The 21,176-nt window shown below is 39.9% G+C and overlaps 1 protein-coding gene across 4 annotated transcripts in view; it reads right to left on the reverse strand.

Moving 5' to 3' along the window:
• ppp1r9a (protein phosphatase 1, regulatory subunit 9A) overlaps positions 1-21,176 on the reverse strand; it is a 46,984-nt gene that overhangs the window by 9,151 nt on the left and 16,657 nt on the right. For 2 of the 4 annotated variants that reach the window (XM_071500154.1, XM_071500156.1), the window contains 7 exons: positions 17,125-17,229; positions 11,762-11,897; positions 6,627-6,779; positions 4,204-4,257; positions 3,092-3,321; positions 1,557-1,653; positions 239-374 (listed from right to left, as the gene is read on the reverse strand). In XM_071500154.1, the coding sequence (XP_071356255.1) occupies positions 239-374; positions 1,557-1,653; positions 3,092-3,321; positions 4,204-4,257; positions 6,627-6,779; positions 11,762-11,897; positions 17,125-17,229 (911 nt within the window). The remainder of the gene's footprint in view (positions 1-238; positions 375-1,556; positions 1,654-3,091; positions 3,322-4,203; positions 4,258-6,626; positions 6,780-11,761; positions 11,898-17,124; positions 17,230-21,176) is intronic. The other 2 variants (XM_071500155.1, XM_071500157.1) reach the window with 1 other exon arrangement.

The raw sequence follows: 21,176 nt of genomic DNA on the forward strand, positions 1-21,176 counted from the left end.
TTGAAACAGGAGGAAACAGCTAGCCTGGCTCTGTCAGTAAAACAAATCCACCAACCAGCACCTCTAAAGCTCACTCATCAACAGATTATAAGGTAAGCTAAACTATTGTGTTGAACGGATAGACAGGAGGGTGATGTCAATCCTCTCATCTAACCTTTTTCCCAAACTAAATAGTATTTCCCAAACTATTCCTTTATATCAGAAATATCATAACAACAATCCTCAAAGAGAAACAGACCTCTGGCTGGTGCTGCAGCCCTGACAGGGCTGTGTTGCTGAGCACTGAGCCTCTCAGCACTGTTGCTGTTGTTGTTGTTGACCTGGATGCCGTTCTGCTTCATCAGCTGCATTAGCTCGGACTCTAATGCTGCAATCTGTAGTGGGAGAGGAACCGATCAATGTTAATCAGCCATAGGCATTTACCTTTCAAAACAGCTGCTTTAAAGCACTGAATGTAAATGGCCTGTATGATTCCACTTGGAAAGAGTCTCCTACAGGAGGTGGTCGAGTCCGACAAGTTGACATATAAAGTATTTGAATCTACAGCACAATTGATCCAGCATGTTAGCTTAGTTAAAGCATTACTCTTCTGTCTTGTTGTTGGCTTGAATTCCAGATTATACCATCTTTCCACCAGTCCTGCCTGTGCCACACTTCGCCATTCACCAGAGGTGGGGGACTTGAGTCACACGACTTGACTCAAGTCAGACAAAAATTTGAGGACTAGTTTGACTAACACTGACTTGACTTTGACTTGGTATTCATGACTTGGGACTTCACTTAGACTTGAGACATTGAGTCATTAATGTTGAAAGTAAAATGAAACTTTTCATGACTTCTGTGTCTTGACTGATTTAAATTAATAAAACTGATCATCAGAATCTCATGTAACTTGACTTGTGACTGCTTGATTCTCACCACAGTAACTTGGCACTTGAGGCTTGAAGGTTAAAATGGAGACTTGCTTGTTACTTGCACATGTGTGAGTTACTCCCAACTCTGCCATTCACCCTGTACAATGCAGTGCAGTAGGAGAATGAGTGTTCAATGTGGAGAATAATAGATGGGGACATCCAAGTTGACTGCCCATTCAACTGTGGGGCATGGCCCGAGACTTGTGCAGAAAACACAACACAACTGTCATGTTTTAAGACTAGAAAGGCAGAAAATCAGTTGACAGCAGAGAGAACCACAGGCCCCTGGACAGCAAGTCCATCTGCTGTCACTGTCCAGGGAGGAGAAAAGCTTTTTAATATGAGGCAGAAAAAAAGCACAGATTGCCTTCTAGAGGGAAAACAGCAGTGATGGAGTGCTGTTACTGATCTTTTTCACGATTGATATGAGAAGCACCAAACCCATCAACTTCATTGATCATCAAGCAGAGAGAAGAATCCCATTGTTCATTTGCTTATTTTTACTTCGGGGATTTCTCTTTTCTTTAGAGGCCAATGTGCTGAATCTTGCAGACACAGACTGAACAACTAAGCGACGGAGAGGTCTACAGTTAGGACAGAGATGAGAGATGGGCAGAATAAGATTAAAAAGAGCTGATTTACCCTGACTTGCAGCCCCTGGATCTCTGCCAGGTGAGCTTTCTCAGCCTCCTCAAGCCGTCGCCTCTCTGCATCCTCCTTCTGGATAAACTCCACCTCTCTGGAGGGAAAAGAGGGAGGAGATAATTGCAATGTGCTGAGTAGGTGTGTGTGGTAAGACAGGAAAACAGGATGCGTTTATTTGTGTGAGCATGTGTCGCCATGTGTGACTGTGCCTGTCTCTCGCTCAGCTATGGTGATAAGGGAGCTGAGGCTGTTTCAGGATGTCAGCGTGACTCATTTTACTCTGGGAGCTCGCTGTCTCTCCTGTGCTGCTCAGTCTCTTACTCAAGATAAGCATGGAGAGTTTGTTTCATTAGTTAGCTTCCATTTGGCCTGCAGGACCAGAGCCAATTAGAGGCAGTGAGACTGGAGCTGAGCAGGAGAGGTTGTGATGGGACTGACCAAAGAGATCAACGCACTGAAGAGCAGGAGAGCTGTGCTGCCTTAGAATAAGAAACTCAGCTCTTACTGTTGAGATGGGATAAGACTTGGGCTATAAAAAGAGCCGCGCTCTGCCTCACAGATGGAAATGCAGCAGATATTTCCTTTTTTTCTGTTCAGTGAGGCAAGCGAGGGCAGCTGCAAAAGGAATAATGAAGGAATTTATCTAAAATTATTTATGAATACGTACATTTAATGGCAGGATTGAAGTGATGACCTCATTTAGAAAATGGCTCAAGTGTCTGAGTTACAATAGACGTGCAAATGATATTTCACTCCAAGCAGTTTAAAGCCTCTTGCAACAAGTAAAGGAGGCAGAGTTGATTAAGAAGAAAGTAAGTAACCAGACTGCTCTGGTCTGGACTGAAAGACATAGAACTTTATGGAGCTGATGAGATAAAATTTACAAAGCTTTGGACCTGTTTTGGCCTGAAGTTAAATTACAGCCAATATGTGTGGGACCCAAGAAGATAATGGGGTAAAAGCAACACACAGACTGCGCCAATTTTGACTGGGATTGTCCCATTTGAATAATTTGAAAGATTTTATATCACATAAAAATACATTAAATACATAAATACATAAAAAACACATAGGAGCTTTTTTATGGGTGATAAATGATGATTTAAATGATTTTGATAAAATCAAATGATTCTTACTTACTTATTTTTTAAATTGCTTCGGTTTAATAAGTTTGATACAACAGTGGCACTAAAGAAAAAAGTATGGGGGCTTTCTCTGGTTTTTGTCCCAACACAATGAGGAAGGGAATTAATTAAATTAGAGAATTCAGGATTAGTTTTAGTATCTTATCTTATTTTATCTTATCTTCTCTTGCTTGGTTCCTTAGGTCTGCTGCAGACAGATATACACAAACTTGTATCTCAAAACAAGTGTTATCTCAAAACAAGGTCTAACCTGACTGGGATGTCTTGACAGGAAAAAGCTTGAGATGTCTTGCTACCCCTTCTGCATTAGGTCCCAGTCAGAATATATTCCTCCTTTATTCCCTGATCACAGTCTGGGATGAACAGTTTAACCCAGGGTTCACTTACTTCTGCTGGAAGTCTTTGATGAGTTTCTTGGCTTTGTTGTACTTCTTCTCTAGAGCCTGGTACTGGGCCTGGGCCTCCTTCAGGTGTTCGTTGACGGTGTGGCAGAGGGTCTGCGCCTCGATCCAGTAGCTCTCCAGCTTCAACATCCTCTCCTTGTTCTCCTCGATGCTGGCCTTCAGCTGGCTCTTCTCTTTCTCCCAGCGCTGCTTCTCCCTCTCCACTGATGCCAACTGGAAGTGGGCAAAAACAAGTTCACTTACAACATGGGAACTTTTGATAGGATCGTATATTTAACTAACAGTGTGTAAGGACTCCTTTACTATGTTTTTCATGTTTTGGAAGAAAAGATTTCACATTTCACCAGATTATATAGTTTGTCCATCACACCAAAGAATGAATAGAAAAAATTCTGTTGTCTGCAACTTTGCGAAAACATCTCATAAAATATTCATCTGGTTAAGACCAAAACAAACCCAGTTTTTCAAAACTGACAAAGATGATCCTAGACAAAAGCCTCACAAAGACCCTTTTAGAGCAAAGTCTGTATTTCAGACCATGAACTCATTACTTTATTTCCCTGTACAAGTGGAGTCATCATTACCCCTTGAAAAGCTTTTAAGGCACCATTCACACCACATTAATATGGAAATTAATCAAATCAGGCCATCAACATTTGACAGAAAATATAAATTATACACTACAGATGTGTAGGCACAAATAGAAATAAATCAAAACAGTACTGGATCTTACTAAAGACACACTTGCAACAGTGTGTGCTAAGAAGGACATTTTCAAGAAAACTAAAAGACACAATACTGAAAAATACATGCACTTGCAGACTTTTTGTCTTTATGCAACGAGTAAGGCAACAGTTGCAGGTGGCTGGACTGTTTGAAATGGTATCTAAGCTTTGTAGAGAACTATTTCAGTAAAAACAGGTTCCCTAATGGATGATATAATCGGCTACCCACCCCTAAAGCTTCCACACCGACCATGAACCTCTGCTGTCCTGACACCGGTCCCTCATCCGTTTACAAATAGTTTGAACTCTGACAAACTTCTGTCATTTGCACTCACCACTAGCCCGCCCCCTGACAGTTTTAATCTCTTACCTTGTTTTTAAGCTTCTGGATCTCGGCCTCGGTCACTGTGTGTTTGATCTGGAGCTGTTAAGAGAAAAGAGAAGATAGGGGAGAAAAGAGAGGGCGGTCAGATAATCAAATGCATGGCTGCGCAGGCTCTCTCTGCTGTCGATACAGTGTGACGGACAGAGGCAGCCAACCCTGTCCTCCCCTGACAGCATCCCAGCTCCAGCACTGACACGCACTCTCAGAGGAGAGGCAAGGAAAGGCAAGTGATAGGGGAAGATAAATGGCTAAATGGTTTTAAAAAGTCATTAACATAGCAATAAATTCAACAAGAAAAAAATCTAAGAAATGTTTGTCTGGCTAAAACTACTCCCTAAAATCTTGAGACAAAAAGTGTTACATGTAGCGGATATTTTCTGAAGTGTAACTTGAGAGACTGACTTGGAGTGAGAGCGACAAAGAAGTTATGGATGCAAGTTGAGATGAGCAGTCATTTCAAGGCAGACACAGAGAGGGAGACAGATAATGAAGAGCAGAAAAAAAAAAAAGAAGAGGCGATGAAGAGAAAAAAACTGGATATGGAGCAAGAAATGAAAAAATGGGAGCAAATGGGAGCTCGAGCTGGTGAGACAGAAATGGAGAAAAAGAGAAGAAGTGATAATGGAAGCTGAGGGAAAGTTTGAAGTGTTACAATAATAACAATAATCATACTTTATTCTGTCTTTGGGAGCTGTTTTTTTTTTTTTTTTTCACAATTTTTCAAGTCTGCCCATATGTACATTCAAACAGTTTTTGAATAGTCCTCGTTCTGTGCAAAAATACATGGTGTATCTGTAATAAACACGAGACTTCAGCTGAGATCCACAAATGAACTGAGTATATTTCAAAGTTACAATCCTTGTCACTAAATTGCCTCTTTGTGTTACTCCACCATAGCTCAACATGGGAGCGCTGGGGGAAAGAAATGGAAGGAATTCTGTCCTAAAACAGACCTCTGGAAGATCCCCCCTTGATTTAAAAACTCAGACTGCTGAAGCTTCATATAAACTTCAGAAACTGGAATATATTTTTGCCTCAACCCTTAAATTGGAGGAGTATGAACAGTATGAACAGGAGGGATGATTATACAGCAAGCAAAAACTGTTTCAATGAACATATGGGAATGTGAGTAATGCTTAAAAAAACTTGAAACAATATGAAGTCAGAAAACCATTTCACTCACTACAAAACAAAGCAACACAGCCGGTATCTGCTTGTTCCAACACTTAATTGAAGCTTCATGGTCTCTTGGTTTATGTTTCCTGCAGCTACACAATTACATTGAAATAAATATTCTGCTGTAGATACACTGGCATCATTTAAAAACACATTTCTTCATAGCTCAGCAGAGCATATTTGGTATTTTTGCTTATCTTGACTTACAACAAATATTCAGCCTTACAACTGTCTTTTGTTGAGTCTGCCAGGTTATGGAGATAAAGCAATGAGTTTGAAATTTGGTCAAATGTTCATAAAATCTATGCACAACCAAAATACTAAACTTACAATTCAGTGCATGACATGATACCTGGTGATTATACCAATACTATCTTGCATAACATCTTGTTTTTATCTGTGTTGATAAGCAGACTGATCGATTTAGTTAATAATATTTAAAAAAGGACATTAAGGTTGCAAACATATGTTTTAAACCTTCACTTTTAACATCTCATTGTTTAAAAGGCGGCTTCCACAGACCCCTGGCTTTTTTTCTCCTCAGGGTGTGTAAGAGACAGCAAAGACAAGAGCCCTTAGAACAAAAAAAGGTAAAAGCTACATTGTGGGGCCAGAGAGGTCAAGACTCAGAGAAAATGGAACAAATGTATACATCCTGAGACCAGGGATTACATTATGGTTTCACTCGATATGCCCTGCGGTGCTGCAGTGCAGCTGAAGCTGTTTGTTAAAAGTGTCATACGGCTATTGTGGCAGTCCACAGAAAGTGTTATGGTGCCAGCAGTGCTGGACTGTTTAATCAATACTAGCAGCTTCACAGCAGCCGAAAAAACATAAACGACTTAACAGGCAGTGAATCCATTTTCCATTTTATAGCTGTAATTTTAGGGTGAGCTCACTGTTAGTGATGGTAGCAAAGGTTCAACAAAAGGGTTTTTTATTCTCAGAGGCCAATTGTGCAAAGATCAGGATTCAATACAGGTTTAAAGTGTTAACTCTTTCTCTTCCTCTGGGGTTTTAATCAAACGTGGGTAATGTGGTCTCACATTGCTTTTATATTCATGCCTCTCATCATCCAGATTAGGAATTAGGAAAAAGAATACAACTCTGCCAGATGAAGCAGCAGTGCTAGACTCTGTTGTGTTAGTAGGCTCCTGTCAGTTGTGTAATTTCTACATTGGGATATTTAGGAATAAGAATTGAACTGTAGATCAGGAAGTGTCCGAGTTTACCTCTCTAAACTTCTGGTAGAGTTTAGTGGCGTCTAACTCCGAGGGAGACAAGATGTCTTCTGTCTCTGGCAAGTCAAACACCTCGATGCTCTTCTCTCCACCAGCCACCGTTGTCCCTGTTTCCTCATCATCTGTGGCGTACTCTCCTGTCTGCTTTAAGAGGAAGATGTTAAGTCAGTACCACAGTCTTCTTTTCTGCAGATATACTTCATACACACAGCACAGTGTACAGGTGTGAGTGACATCCACTTTCCCTTTTATCTTGCAGGCAAAATGGAGAATTTTACTTCCTAATTTGGAAGTTAGAAGGGAAATGATGTCTTTGTTTTTTTTGTTTTTGTTTTTTTTTTTACTGTAATTTAGTAATAAAATCTAAAATATTGGAAATAAATCCTCAGTACACCAATGTAACTGGTAATAAAATGTTTCATTTGGGTTCATGTTGTACATTAAGCAAGGAGATATGTCATTTCCAGCTACTGTCTACTGTGGCACAACTTGGGAAGCAGGTTAAACATTTTTTTTTTATTGTGCAGCAGAGAGATTGTCTTTTTCATTCAGATGGTTATGAGTCTTTGGGGCTTCTGGAAATAACTTCAGAACAACAGTGAGTGCTGTAAAATGACCTTTTAGATCACAGGACATTTATTTTTCTCAAAGATCACAGGACATTTATTTTTAAGTCATCATATGCTTTTCTTTGTGACTCAGCTGTAATGGTACATGAGAGAAACAAACTAGTGCTTGCTTTAGCCTCAGCCCTTTACCATGATATAAAACATAGCCTATAAAACATAACTGACTTAAGACTTGGTGTTTGTAAAACGAGTCATAAAAAAGTCAACCAAAGCCGGCATTTTCAACCAACTCGGGAAGCTTCCTGTAGCTAATAAAATCTATTAGCGGCAGTTGTTAGCTGCAGCCGGCAAAATGAACAGTTACCAGCTAGAAATAAAATAAGGACGTCGCTCTTCTGTACTTCTGAAATCAAGCACCCATTGTTTCCTTATCCGCTAAAGCTCACAGCATTCACCCATCAGTCTGGAAGTCAGCCAGGCAGTCAGACATCCAGCCATCCAAGTGCAACATCTGTTTGTCACCTCCTTCTTTCTTTCTCTGTCTTCTTTCATCTGTCCATCACCCATCTCTCCGTAAAGTGGCATCAGTCGGGGCGCATCACATTGCTCTACCTGCTGCACATTGCTGCCGCTACCAGAAACTTAATGTTCCCTCTTCCTCTCACGCCACCCTTTTTTCACTTTCTTTTTTACATAACTAATGCTATTTTAATGCTACTGGTTATATAACATTTAGTTAACCCGCTTAGCAGCCCAAAACTTTGTCAAAACTGAAGTGGTCTGACAGCCTGCTGAGCCACAAGTGTCATTTCTGTGAAAATAAGTCATGAGATAAGTTGTGTTGACAAAATCTGAATGTCATTTTTAATTATTATGACACATAATTCACCATCTTGCTCCAAGTGCAAGGAGGTTACAGGTCAAAACTAATAAGATTTGTACCTTGTCCCTAATGGAGCTAAATATCAGCAATATATGATTTATAAAAAGAATCTCTGACTAATAAAAGTCACCAGAAAAAACTTGGCATTACAGCTTTGAAAGTTTGAACAGGACTGAAATGAGCAACATTTTGTGGTTTGACATTAATGCAGGCCATTATGCTGTATGTATTTGGGGCACTTCTTCTTTTCTCCGATTCTCAAAATACTGAACACTGAATGTTGGCATCGGCCATTAGGCTTTGGATCTAAATGGATGGGCTGATTCAGTCTTTGGCTGATGACCAACAGAGCCTGATATTTCCAGTGGAGCCACTCTATGAAAACATCCCTTTCTCCCTCTGAGCACCATACAATCTTTTCCTATTTAACTTTATTCATTTCTATCAGCCAGTTCTTGTATAAATCTTATAATCTACATCTAAGATAAAGAAATAAATTGTTTTATGCTGCAGAAAATTAATGCATGCAATCTCTTTGTCTCTGTATCTCTCTATCTTGTTTGGTCTATCTACAATTCTATCCTCCTGTGGTTATGTTAGTTTAGCTTTTGGTCTTGATCTCTCACACATGCACACACACACTCTGTCTCATCTCTCTCACCATCTTGGCCTATATCCTCTCCACGTCTCATTCCCCGCACTTCCCTCCTACCTCCACGTCTTTCTCCGCACTTCCCTCCTACCTAACCCCACCCCACCAAGATAATGGTGCTCAGGCCTGATTAGTCTGCATGCATGGTTGACACAGAGTACCATTTCCATAATAGGCTTGTTTGTTGCCATGGTGCCAGCATCAAGCCTTAAGATCCCATTTACTGAAGGTGGAGTTAACCATTGAACACATGGAAGGGCAGTCACCAATTTGCATATGATAAATGGATCCCCTCCTACTGCTTGCATGAAGATTCAGGAGAGGAAAGGACGATTTGAGGAGAAACCCTGTTGTTTAGAGGGTGTTCAGTTTTTGATGATCTGCACTGTGACTTTCTAATATTGGTATGGTGTTGGCATAATGTCAGTCAGTGCTGGAGGAAAGAGCTGTGACTGCTTCTTTGACAGGAGGGAGAGTGCGCAAGAGCCACTATGAGAGGCTTTGACTGGTTGACAGAATGATATAACATATGCAATACTGTTACATTGGATGGATGTATATATATATATATATATATATATATGTGTATATATATATATATATATATATATATATATATATATATATATATATAGAATGATACAGAAAATGTATCATTCAATCAATGTGGATAATTAATTATTCGTTGAAGGCATTTTAAAACAAAACTTTTTATTTTTGCTTTTTACTTATCTTCATTATCAGTGATTAAGCACTGAATCCTTTTAGGTTTTGTACTATTAGTCAGACAAAACCAGACATCTGAAATTGTCTCTCTCTTGGGCTGTGGGAACTTGTTGTGGGTATTTTTCACTATTTCAGATAATTTATAGGCCGAGAGATTAATCGATACATTGAAGAAAAACAATTGCTAGATCAACTGATGATGAAAATAATGGTTAATTGTTGTATTTCAATCAATAAACTATCTTTTGCCACTTTCATGTCATATGGGAACGACTATAATTGCTATTTTCTGACTCTCATAAACATAAAAGTCATAATTACAATTAATTACTCTTTTTTTCGAGGGCTCTGATATGTTCAACTTCACATTAAACATTTACAGCAGCCATGAGAGAAAACATCTGTCAATACAGTTCAATAATTTGGTGTCTTTGTGTGTTGACTGCTTCATAGCTAGCCAGAAAATAGTACAAAAATAAAGCCTTCTTTGTCCATATAACAGCCAAAACCTAAGAATATTAACTTTATCATCATATAAAAGGGATAAGCTGAATACTCTCACTTGCTTTGCGTTGGAACCAGCGGAAAATCAAAGCAGTTTTTCAAAATTCGTCTCACTTAGTTTTCAACTGATGAATCATTTCAGCACTTTCAGTCAGTTTTTAAGGCTGGATATTAGAATTGTTAGACTTACAGAATATGTGGCGTACTCATGTGGATGTCCGTGATTTTTCCCATGTGTGTGTTCACATTTAACTGCTGACAGATGGGCATACATGTGTGTTACATTACATACAATCAAATCAAATGGGCTGATGTATGCGTGGTGTGTATTGCTAACTGAAGAAGGATCTCTTCCTCTTGGGACCCGAGCCCCCAGCACCAATAAAGAGCTGTCTGTCACATCCAGGCAGGCAGCACTCAGAGTGAGAAATAACCTCCCTCCCCGTCCACCGGGTGAGAACTCAATCTAATATTTATAGAGATATTAATATTGATGAGTTCCTTTTATTGCCCCATAGATCTTTGTAATGGTTTTGTAACTATTTACCCTATCGGCAGTTACATAGAGAGTTATGAATGCCTTGGTGCTCCACAGTGGAAGATCTGAAGTGTGTTTTTACAGGGGTTTGCAGTCTATGTATGGATAAACAATCTTAGCATAATCACCATTCTTATGTTTATGTGCCCTTCCAGAGATCTGTGGCACAGGGTGATCATTCAAATAAAAAAATCTCAAGTTATACTCCTTATTTCATTATTCACCCTGAATCTGAAATGATGACAGAGAGACAGCAGGACGAAAATGAAAGGAGAGGAGTTTCTTTTGTGTTTAAGAGACTCTACAAAGCATGCTGAGGTCTTTCGTGATGGTTGAATTCCAGCCTCGACTCACTGTAGGAGCTTTAATAAGAGCTGACAGTGTTACATGTGTATGTAGCCATGATTATGGCAGTGCTGGGATCAGCTTCCTTATGCATGAGGGCTCTCAATCTACCATCCACCAGGAAATGAAAGACATCAAATAACACTGATGAAGCTGGTGCAGGAGGAGATGCCTGAGTGAATGTGTCTGCATGTAAAACTATGCATGAGTGTGGCTGCTCCTGTGTGTGTATGTGTGAGGATACACCTTGATTTACTTTACTATGGTGTGTGCTTACATATGCAAAGTGAGTGTATGTGCATGCATGTATGCCTGCAGGGTGCATACACACACACACACACACACACACACACACACACACAAGGCATGAGTTGCAGGGCCATGAGCTCAGTGTCTGGTGGATTAAACGTGCTGTGAATAAACAGCAGAAACAGACTGGGAAACGCTGAGTGATGCTTTCTAGGACTGAAGCTCACATGGCATCCTCTTACTGTGTGTGTGAGTGCGTGTGTGTGTGTGTGTGTGTGTGAAATTGTGTGCCTGTGTGAGAGAGTGTTTTGTGTGCCACCATCAAAGCCTACTGTCAGTCAGTTTTACGTCGTTAATAAGCTAAAACTTCAAGTTATCTGTAATGAAAAGGGAGCTGATTTACATTAAGTGGCAACAATTTTTCCAAAGCAATGCCATCTCTAAGAAGTGTGCACACTAATAGCAGATGAACTTCAAATAAGCTTCACTAACATGAATTCAAAGAATCTGTTCTTCAAATTACGTGAGTGGTGTCTTACTCTACTTGCACCCACTCTTGTCTATGAGGTATGTAATTCATATCGTGTATGCACAGTTCTTTGCTCTAACTTTAATTGTGCACCGTCCTGTACAGTGGCCAGGGTCATGTGTGGTCATTACCTCGTCATCATCAGCGTCATAGTGTGCGTACTGCTGCTCCAGCAGCTCTCTCTGTCTCCTCTCCTGCTCCAAGGTCTGCTGGATCAGAGTGGCCACCTCACTCTGCTGTCCCGGACGCTCTCGGCCAATCACAAACCTGCAACAACAAGCACTATTTTAGACAGCACAGACTTCAGTTACTGCAGAAACTGAAAAAACTGAGACCTACATGGGAATTTTATGTTATAAGATCATCAAAAGCCACTAAACTGCATTTTAGAACAGCCTCTCTTTCCTTAAATTTTTTTCAGAAAATTAGTTTCTAAGAAAAGTAAAACTTATCATAAAAGAAACAAAAAAAAAACAAAAAACATATTGTACACAAGATATTGAAATGTGTATGGAAATCTTTTGGTAAAAAAATGAAAGAAAAAGAAAAACTAGTTCTATGCCTCTGCCAGCCAAGTTGCAGGAAATATGGTCACAATCTCCTTATCCTAAGTCACAGCGGTGAAAAATGGCCTGAAGTGTTTTTGCAGAACATTATGATTTCACAGTGAAGTTGACCTTTTACCATTTGGATATAAAATTTCATCATTTTATCCTATTAGACATTTGTGTTAATTTGTGTCATAATTAGTGTATAAACTCTTGGGTTATGGCCAAAAATGTGTTTTTTGATATCAGATTGACCTTGACCTTTGACCTTTGACAACCAAAATCTCACTAAAACCTTGACTCCAAGTGAACAGTTATACAAAATTTGAAAACATTCTGTTGAGGTGTTACTGAGATATCACGTTCACGAGCATGGGACGGACAGACAGACGTGAGGACAACCTGAAAACATAAAGGCTATCACCAGCACTGTGGCAAAAAAAAAGAAAATCTGCATCTATATCAAAGTGCTAGGTGAAATGTAGTGTCTGATGATGAACACAAAAAACCCCCCATTCATTTAAGCCTTATTTGATTATGGTAACAGACACTCTGATAGTGTGAAATATTTAACAATGGGATAGTAACTTTAAATAAATAATTTTTTTTTACAGATTTTAGACATAGAAGTAGATCTGATAGTTTTAACTCACAAGCATGTGTTATTTTCTATATTTCTACCCCGATGCCTTGTCTTTCTCTCATGGTGGTGTCTGTTTGTGCAGAGGAATGACCACAGCAGTCACTGTGTGACAGCAGCCAAAGCCCACGGTCACATAGCAACCACAGTGATATCTGCTGACGTATCAGGGCAGGGCAGAGAGACGGGACACACATAATAATGTGAGAAGACGGTCGGCTCGGTCAGGCAGCCTGTTATTAGCCTGGCATGGAACTAAATGGAAAACCACAGGCTGTGCCTCCAAGCTACTGACTGCTAACAACAGTAGTTAAACATGGGATAGCTACAGTAGATTTCACATTCAGACAACATGAGAAGGAGAAAGAGAAAGAGCAGAGGGTGATGTTTGAGAAACTGACAAATACACAATCATTTCTTAAAAGGAGTTTGTTCCAAAAATGCTGTATTCATGTAAATTATCGTGTGTGTGTGTGTGTATATATTTGTCAGTATGACAGAGACAGTGAAGGCCGCCACTCAGACTTATTTCAGGTTAAATTCCTGTTTATCCTGAATCATTTCAAATATTAACCATTTGTCATAATCTCAGTGTGAAAATATTTATTTTATTTTTTTAAGCTATTTTTTCAGGCATTTGTTGCCTTTATTGTGATAGTTGCAGTGAAAGAGAGACAGGAAAGTCAGGGAGAGAGAGAGGGGATGACATGCAGCACATGGCCTCAGGTCGGACAAACTGAAAACATATTGCCTCTGGCCCTGGCTGTCACTGGTGCAGAGTCATAAAAAGAAAATAGGCAGAATGGTGTGTTCCTCCCTCTATGGTACCTTCAATGCCAACAACAGTTATACCATTCAGAAGAAAATCCTTAATATGACCCCCTATTTATTCTTCTTGTAATTCTGATAAAAGCAAACACTGATGGATCAGAATTTCTCTAACCTATTCTGGGAAATATCCACACCAGCAGGGGCCCTATGACTGTGTATGCGTGAGCATGCTCCTATCAGCTGTATGTGTGTGTGTGTGTTCGTGTGTTAGAGGGAGAGACGGAGACCAACAGAAAAAGAGAGAGAGAGAGAGAATGGATTCGAGATAGGGCCTAATCAAGTGAATTCAGTTCCCGAGAGCTCTTTCATATATTTCTAAGGGCGATGTAGAAAAGGCCTCACGCTCCAGCAGAGAGGCGCATTTGATCTACATGAGAAGGAACAACTGAAGAGCAGGACGGAGAGAGAACGTAGAAAAAGAAAAAAAGAGAAAAGGGGCTAGTAACGGCCATGGCTAAGCTAAGTAGTGTACTGGAACAAGCATTTGGGCAGCAGGGAGGTCTGAGGAGCAGCTGACCTGGAAACAGCCTTTCTCCTCATGCATGGGGAGTATGTCTCGGTTCCTCCCTGCATCCCGCTGTTCTGGGGCTGCCACACACAGCGCCGCTTCTGCTCAGCTGCAGAAACCTTCACTACTGATCTCATTTGCTCCGATTAATAGAGACATGGCTTGTATTAAATCTACAGTATGATGCATGAGCTTGATTTTTTCTTGTGTGCTTGGAGAGTAAGTAAAAAAAAAAAAAAAAAAAGAGAGGAAGGAGGGAGAGCTACAGGACACGTGTCTCCTCCAGTAGGTAGTACTGGGTTGACAGGCGTTTGAGGATGTCAGTACACATTCATGCATACCAGATATGACTGGTCAACCAAAGTCGAGATGGGTTAACTATTATATTTAAGTTCATCCAGAGATTTCGTCTATTTTTGCTAATTTTTTTTTGTGTATGTTGTAAACATTCAGTGTTATATGGTAGACTTCCATAAAGGATTAAGATACTATTATTCTGTATTTTCCTTATTTTTATCAAATCCCATTAAAGAGACCAAAACCAATGTGTTAATGAATCTCTCTCTACTTACTGACCTGTTCAAACAGAAGATGTAGATCTTTAAAAACAGGACACAAATATATATTTTTCACAAATATTATATTTTTTTAAAGGCTCAATAATTCCTGAAACAGCTGGGTCCTGTCATTTTTAGTAAACCTTACTCAAACAAGAGCAAGTAGTGCACTTGCTGGGGTCTATTTTCATCCGCAGACTAATACACATTTAGTGTTCTGGTGAGTATTTATGGCAGTAGGACGGCGTGCGTGTGTGCGACTAACTAAAAATAAACTATGTGCCCATGCTCATCATAATGAAGGAACATGTCACCCAGTGCAACAGTGTGGCTCACTGATGCAGTAACAGTTTTTTGTATAACAATGGAAGTCTGTGGCACAGAGGAATGTGCCATTATCAGGCTTCAGCTACAAAAACAATACTTTTAGTTTTATGGTTAGTGGTTATTGTTACTGTTAGTTTTGGTCTTTTAATGGGATTTGTTGACAGTATGAAGAATATAGAATATATTCTCTTTTAGAACTGGGAAGAAGAATCGGTGGATTGAGGTACTAAAAATTAGATTGAATGGTTAGGTGTGTCATGATAAAATTAGCAGTGGGTTTGTGTTGTGGAGGAAATGTATTTTGTAAAGGGAAAACAGCTATAAACTCATGTTAGCTTGGCCCTGTTAGACAATTAGTGTGAGTGCATTTACAGCCAATAAATGTGCATCATGCCACGTTGGGCTGAAATTAGGTCTAAATCCAGAAACTCTCTTCCGTTAATGAAATAAAGGCATGCATCCTGCGTTTTATTTTATGTTACGGAGTGCATATTTCTCTTGTGTTTCCCTTGAGGTGATGTGTATAACAGTTTTTTATAGTCAGAGGGATGAAGGGAAACTTCTGACTAAAACCTGGAGGATTTGCTGCTGGAGGTCGAGGTTAAATATAGCTAAAATGGCAAATCTAGGACAGTTGGCCATAAAACCTCTGGTGATCAGACAGAGCGAGGGAAGGATTTACTGAGTAGGAGGAGGACGAGGAGGAAGAGGAGGAGGAGGTGGCGGAGTGAGTGGGTGAGAAGTGATGGAGGAAGACTGAAATAGTGAGAGAGAAGAGGGAAAATAGGTCTGGTGATTCTGGGAGAAATAACACTGAGGAGTGTCAATTATCATCACAGCTTGCTAAAAGATGGTCACAGTGTTGTTATTTCATATGTTAGATTTAAAATATTAACATTTATTCTGTGTAATTCTAGATATTTTACAGGCAGATTAGCTTTCTGCACTTCTCATATTAATCTATTCATACTTGGATAGATGGACAGGTGACAGATGGGGCCTTTTCAAGGCTGCCTCACCTACACACCCTGGTATGAGGAAAACCCCCATTGTCAATATTAGTTCAGCTGTCTGTTTTGATACTGTTCGAAATGTCTTTGTCCAGCCACCGGCTTTTCCCTGGGCACTGTAGCCTCCACACAGTCACCTATCTTTCCACAGCTGAGTCCCTCAGAGAACGTATTGACCACAACACGCTTGAGGTTGAAAACCACACTGAGGCCTCTGGATTATTTAACAGTAATACAACAGGCGTCTCGCCACTGTGCAGGGTGTCTATGGATGGACAAGCATGACAAAGAATACAAGGCTTCAGTGGGAAAGCGGGACAGTGACAGAGTGGAAGAGTAAAAAGAGGAGTGGACAAGAGCAGACGACACTAAACCACACCAAGAAAAAGAAAAAGAAAAGAGAAGAAACAACTGAAATCTGAGATGGCAGGCTCACAGAGTTGCCAAGGACAGCACTGGCTCTCCAAATCAAAGCCTTCCTGCCATGCTGTGAGTGTGTGTGTGTGTTCTGTCTGCTCCCCCACTGCTCTAAGTGGACCCCTGCCAAAAACTGCTCTACTGTCAAACACGGAAGACTTTTGTCACATATTGCGTTCCTGCATTTTCACCTATCTCAGATATGATAATGAAGCTAAGGAGGTCCGCCAAAAAAAAACCTCACTGAGCGCGTCTGCTCAAGTGGCAGAAGTGCAACTTCTGCGCCGCGACAGCAGGACGAACAGGCGGTAGTGAAAAGTGAAGACGAGAGACGTCACAAATCATGGCTGAATTTAGAAGACATTTTTTTAGGCTGGTAGGAATTATGTGTGACACTGTACGATGGCAGTCTGGTTCTTTGGGCTTATAACATTTGACACACTTTAGTTTCTATAATCTTTTAGTAATCCAAGGGTCCTCATCAGTGGCTGAGAAAAATACAAGTGTTAAGATGAATCCACTCGCGAGTCTTAGATCATATTTCATGTTAAAGTTGAAAATCTTTAGCTACATAATTATACTTGTGTCCAATCCCTCTCACTTTGTTCTGATATTTTTCTTAAATGATACCTAACTGTTTTTATAATGTGTCTTACCGAACCACTCCCGACGTGTTCCTGAGGACGGAGGCAGCAAAGCTCTGGGTGACGCCCACCAGACTGGTCCCATCCACCTCCACGATCTGGTCATTCACCTTTATCCTGGTGCAGACACAAGGATGAAAGTGTCACTCTGTGTTGACACATATGTGTGTTTACATGTGAGCTGAGAGTGATACTATACTGATGTAGCACGCACACGGTGTCCTTCTTGACAATGAATATGTCGGCTAGTCCACAGAAATAAACATCAAATTACACTGTGCCTGATGCAGAAGAACTAAGGGACAAAGGAACTGGCCTATCATGCATATTCACATTATTCTCCACATAACAACAGTGCCAGACTCTTTCAAATTTCCGCTGCGATTGGTCCAGACCATTGCCTAACCAAGAGACAGAGGAGATGAGGCTCAAAACAAACTAGGAGGCCTAACTAGCCTTTTGCCCGGAGCCACAACACAGCCAGCATTTCTGCTCTGCTCCACAACACAAAGAGAGGTCACCTCAGTTCTTAACCTGAAATAAAATTCCTGATGATCTGCTAATCATAGCAGGGGAATTGTGAACAAATCACTTAAAAGAAATGTCCCTGCTAAATATTCTATTTAAATCTGCTTGAATATTTGCATTAAAAACCAGAGTCAGAGTGATACTGAAATCTGAATTCTTTGACATATTTTTCAAACAGCTCCACTGTAAAGGTCCTGCTTCTGTTTGGTCCAAGTAATAACTAGAATGGCATTCAGTATAGTGCATACCCCCGCCAAGGCCAAACAATGCTACACACGTGTCTAGCTCTTATGATAGGGCAATAAAAGGAAAAAGGAAATAGTCTGATAACATGACTGATTTATTTGTCACATAAATTATAAGATCTATACATTCCTTTGTGAGAAACTGAAAAAGTGTCGATAAAATTACCTCACAATGTAATAATATGATAATAATAATGTAATAATCTCACAATGCCTATCTCAAAATTTTCTAGATGCACCCTTTAAGTGGATCACCCCCCCAAAATGTAATGGGTTAAACACAACCTGTTTGGAGGAGGTAATAATGTGCAAGAATGTCAGACCTCTCGTCAATATCTACAGACAATTTAACAACACTTCTTGTCCAATTATCACAATTTTATTATATAAAATGGTCCAATCAAACCAGGACTACTGCTCTGGAGATTAAAGTGGTGACACTCAGGATAATTGAGTAGATAATGAGTTACTGTTTCACAAAGTTTTACCAGGTTCTACAGACATAAAACCATGAGTTGTCATTCACTTTGCTTTACTGCTTTCATTCATCCTGTTTTAGACAAACAAACGCTGCCTCGTTCACAGTTTCAAACAAACTGACTCTACAGGATTCGGTGAAAGCTGGAATACAAGCACCATTATGCCTCTGACCAATGAAAACCTCTTAACTCAATTTTTCTTGATTTGTATGATAGAACTACAAATGAAAGGCCCAGAGGTTTAATAAAAAAAAAAGTTAAACTATAAGGTAGGGATTTGATTTTAACTGATTTCAGAGACATTCGTTATTAAGAGTACTCAGGTGGTCTAGAATTACACTCACATAAACATGAGGGACTCACAAGAGGCAAATTTAAATTAAAGAGTGGTCTGAGATATGCTTTCTTTTAGTACCTATAATGGATTAAGCTCCAAAAACTTCCTGCAAAGTCAAAGCCAAAATCAAGCAATGTTATCCGATGGCTGCGTCCACAACTGCAGTAACCAGTGTTGTTTCAGTCTGTCACAACACGCCGCAGCTGCAGAGCAGGATTTAATAGGTCTGTGACACCCAACACGTCAAACAGAGGTGTCACATGGATGCATAGAGACGCATCAGTCTGTCAGGTAGACAAGAGAGCGAGCTGGTGGTCTGTCAGTCAGCAGCTCAGATGCTTTTCTGACCTAAACAGCTTCTAACATCTTAATCTGGGTTTGTGTGGCTGAGGCTGGCTGGCATATGGCTGCCAAGCAAAGCCAGCAGAAAAAAAAAAACAAAACAAAACACTGACAACAAAGGAAGATATTGCAAGTAAATCAAAACACACACACACACACACACACACAGGCATGCACACACATACTCATCTCAGTACAGTGCACACACAGTTAGGGTCATCAGTGAGGCACAGCCAAGCCCATCTATCTGTCTGCTTGGGAGTGTGTGTCTGTGTGCGTCAGACCATTCAGTCAGACTCAGCAATAGAGAGAGAGAGAGAGAGAGAGAGAGAGAGAGAGAGAGAGAGAGAGAGAGAGAGAGAGAGAGAGAGAGAGAGAGAGAGAGAGAGAGAGAGAGAGAGAGAGAGAGAGAGAGAGAGAGAGCCCTATAGCTGGCGAGCTAATGATGGGAGGAAATTACATTCTGGCTACTGACTCCTCCCCTGTGTGTGTGTGCGTGTGTGTGAGAAAGCACTTAGAGGGCAAATGAATGTGCATGAATGTGTTATCCAATATTCATTGCTATTGTGACACTAATATCTCGAGTCTTCAGTTTATTTCTGTCACATTGTGATCAAGGTTTATTGTGAAATCTGTCATGAGGACAAAGGCAGAACTGCAGATTCACAATGGAGGATGTTTCTGTTTCCATCGTTCTCCTCCATCTCCTGCTCTTGTGTGTTTGTGGAACAGTCAGCGTGTGACTGAACTGTAAATCGAGAGTTTTCACAGTGAATCTGAATACATGTAGTGCACATGAGTGAGAGCAACGCTGAGACAACGACACCACTGTCTTCTCTAGAAGGATTTTACAGTGTTTTACATTGGGGCTTGTATACACTTAAAAGTTAGTTGTTAATGACGTTTATACACTTTAATGTGTAACTGCTTCATTTGATGGCTTTCTCTCCTTTTATCAATTCACAACATCACAGAGGAAAGTAGTTAAAGAGCACAAGTATGTTATTACACAAGTTTACAAAGAAAAATGTAACCTGTTCAAATATATATAATATATCACATATATTATATTATATTATATTATATTATATTATTATAGTTTTCACATTTCACTCTATATATATTTACAAGTTATTTAACATAAATCTTCTTTTAGAGATATATCATACTATAACTACTATTTTCTACACCCCACGAAACATGGGTTACTGGACTGGACTGCACAATATGACTCTGTGAAACTATATTCCAACAAAATAAATCTTAATTCTGAATATTTATTGTATATTCATCAGTGTTTTACTGAGTACAAATGCAGTTTATATAGAAAATATGCAGGTTACAACAAAACAAGGGTGTACACCCATGGTAGCAGCTCTGTGAGACGACACAGTGAGGCTAACAACAGCATGTTAACATCCTCACAATGACAATGCATGTACTGCAGTCATAATGTTTACTATGTTCATCATCTATACTTTATAGAGAAGGTCTTGACTTCCTCCAATTGGAAAGTGCCTTGAGATAACTTCTGTTGTGATTTGGCGTTGTATAAATAAAACTTGATTTGATTTGATTTTAATTAATTTTGAACAAAGCAACTATTACATTGGAGCGATTTTAGAGAACTGAGGAGCACTAATGTAAAACCTTGTTCAGCTTAAATAAAAAAGAGAGAGGCTCAAATCTACAGTCTTAGAAATGCATTGAACTTGAGCTTTGGCACAGCCTTCCTCTGATCTTTCCAACTTTAGATACTTCTCCTGCTCACTGAGGGAAATTAGACTTTTTCATGTCAGTGAAACTGTCATCTTAGAACAGGCTCAACGTTTCTCACTTCTGAACACGCTGTTTTGTTTTTTTTTGCCTCCCCGCTACTCTTCTCCTCCGTCTCTCCGCTCACTACATTTTAACTAATCTCGCTCTCGTGTGTTCGTGAAAAAGGCAGCCCCAGATTTTACATTAAAGAAAAAAAAATTAATCCGTTAAGAAAACACACCTACTGCAAACAAGCCTCGTGCCAAAGAGCTCCCGGGGTGTTTGAGCAGCTTACAGTACTTACTGTATCAGTTTTAAAATCTGTTCAACCTGAACCACACAGAGGCACTAATAGGTAGAAGCTGGTGGTTTAGA

This window comes from Trachinotus anak, unplaced genomic scaffold (assembly GCF_046630095.1).
Source record: "Trachinotus anak isolate AG129_WGS33_773 ecotype Australia unplaced genomic scaffold, CSIRO_AGI_Tana_v1 ptg000016l, whole genome shotgun sequence".
Lineage (NCBI taxonomy): Eukaryota > Metazoa > Chordata > Actinopteri > Carangiformes > Carangidae > Trachinotus > Trachinotus anak.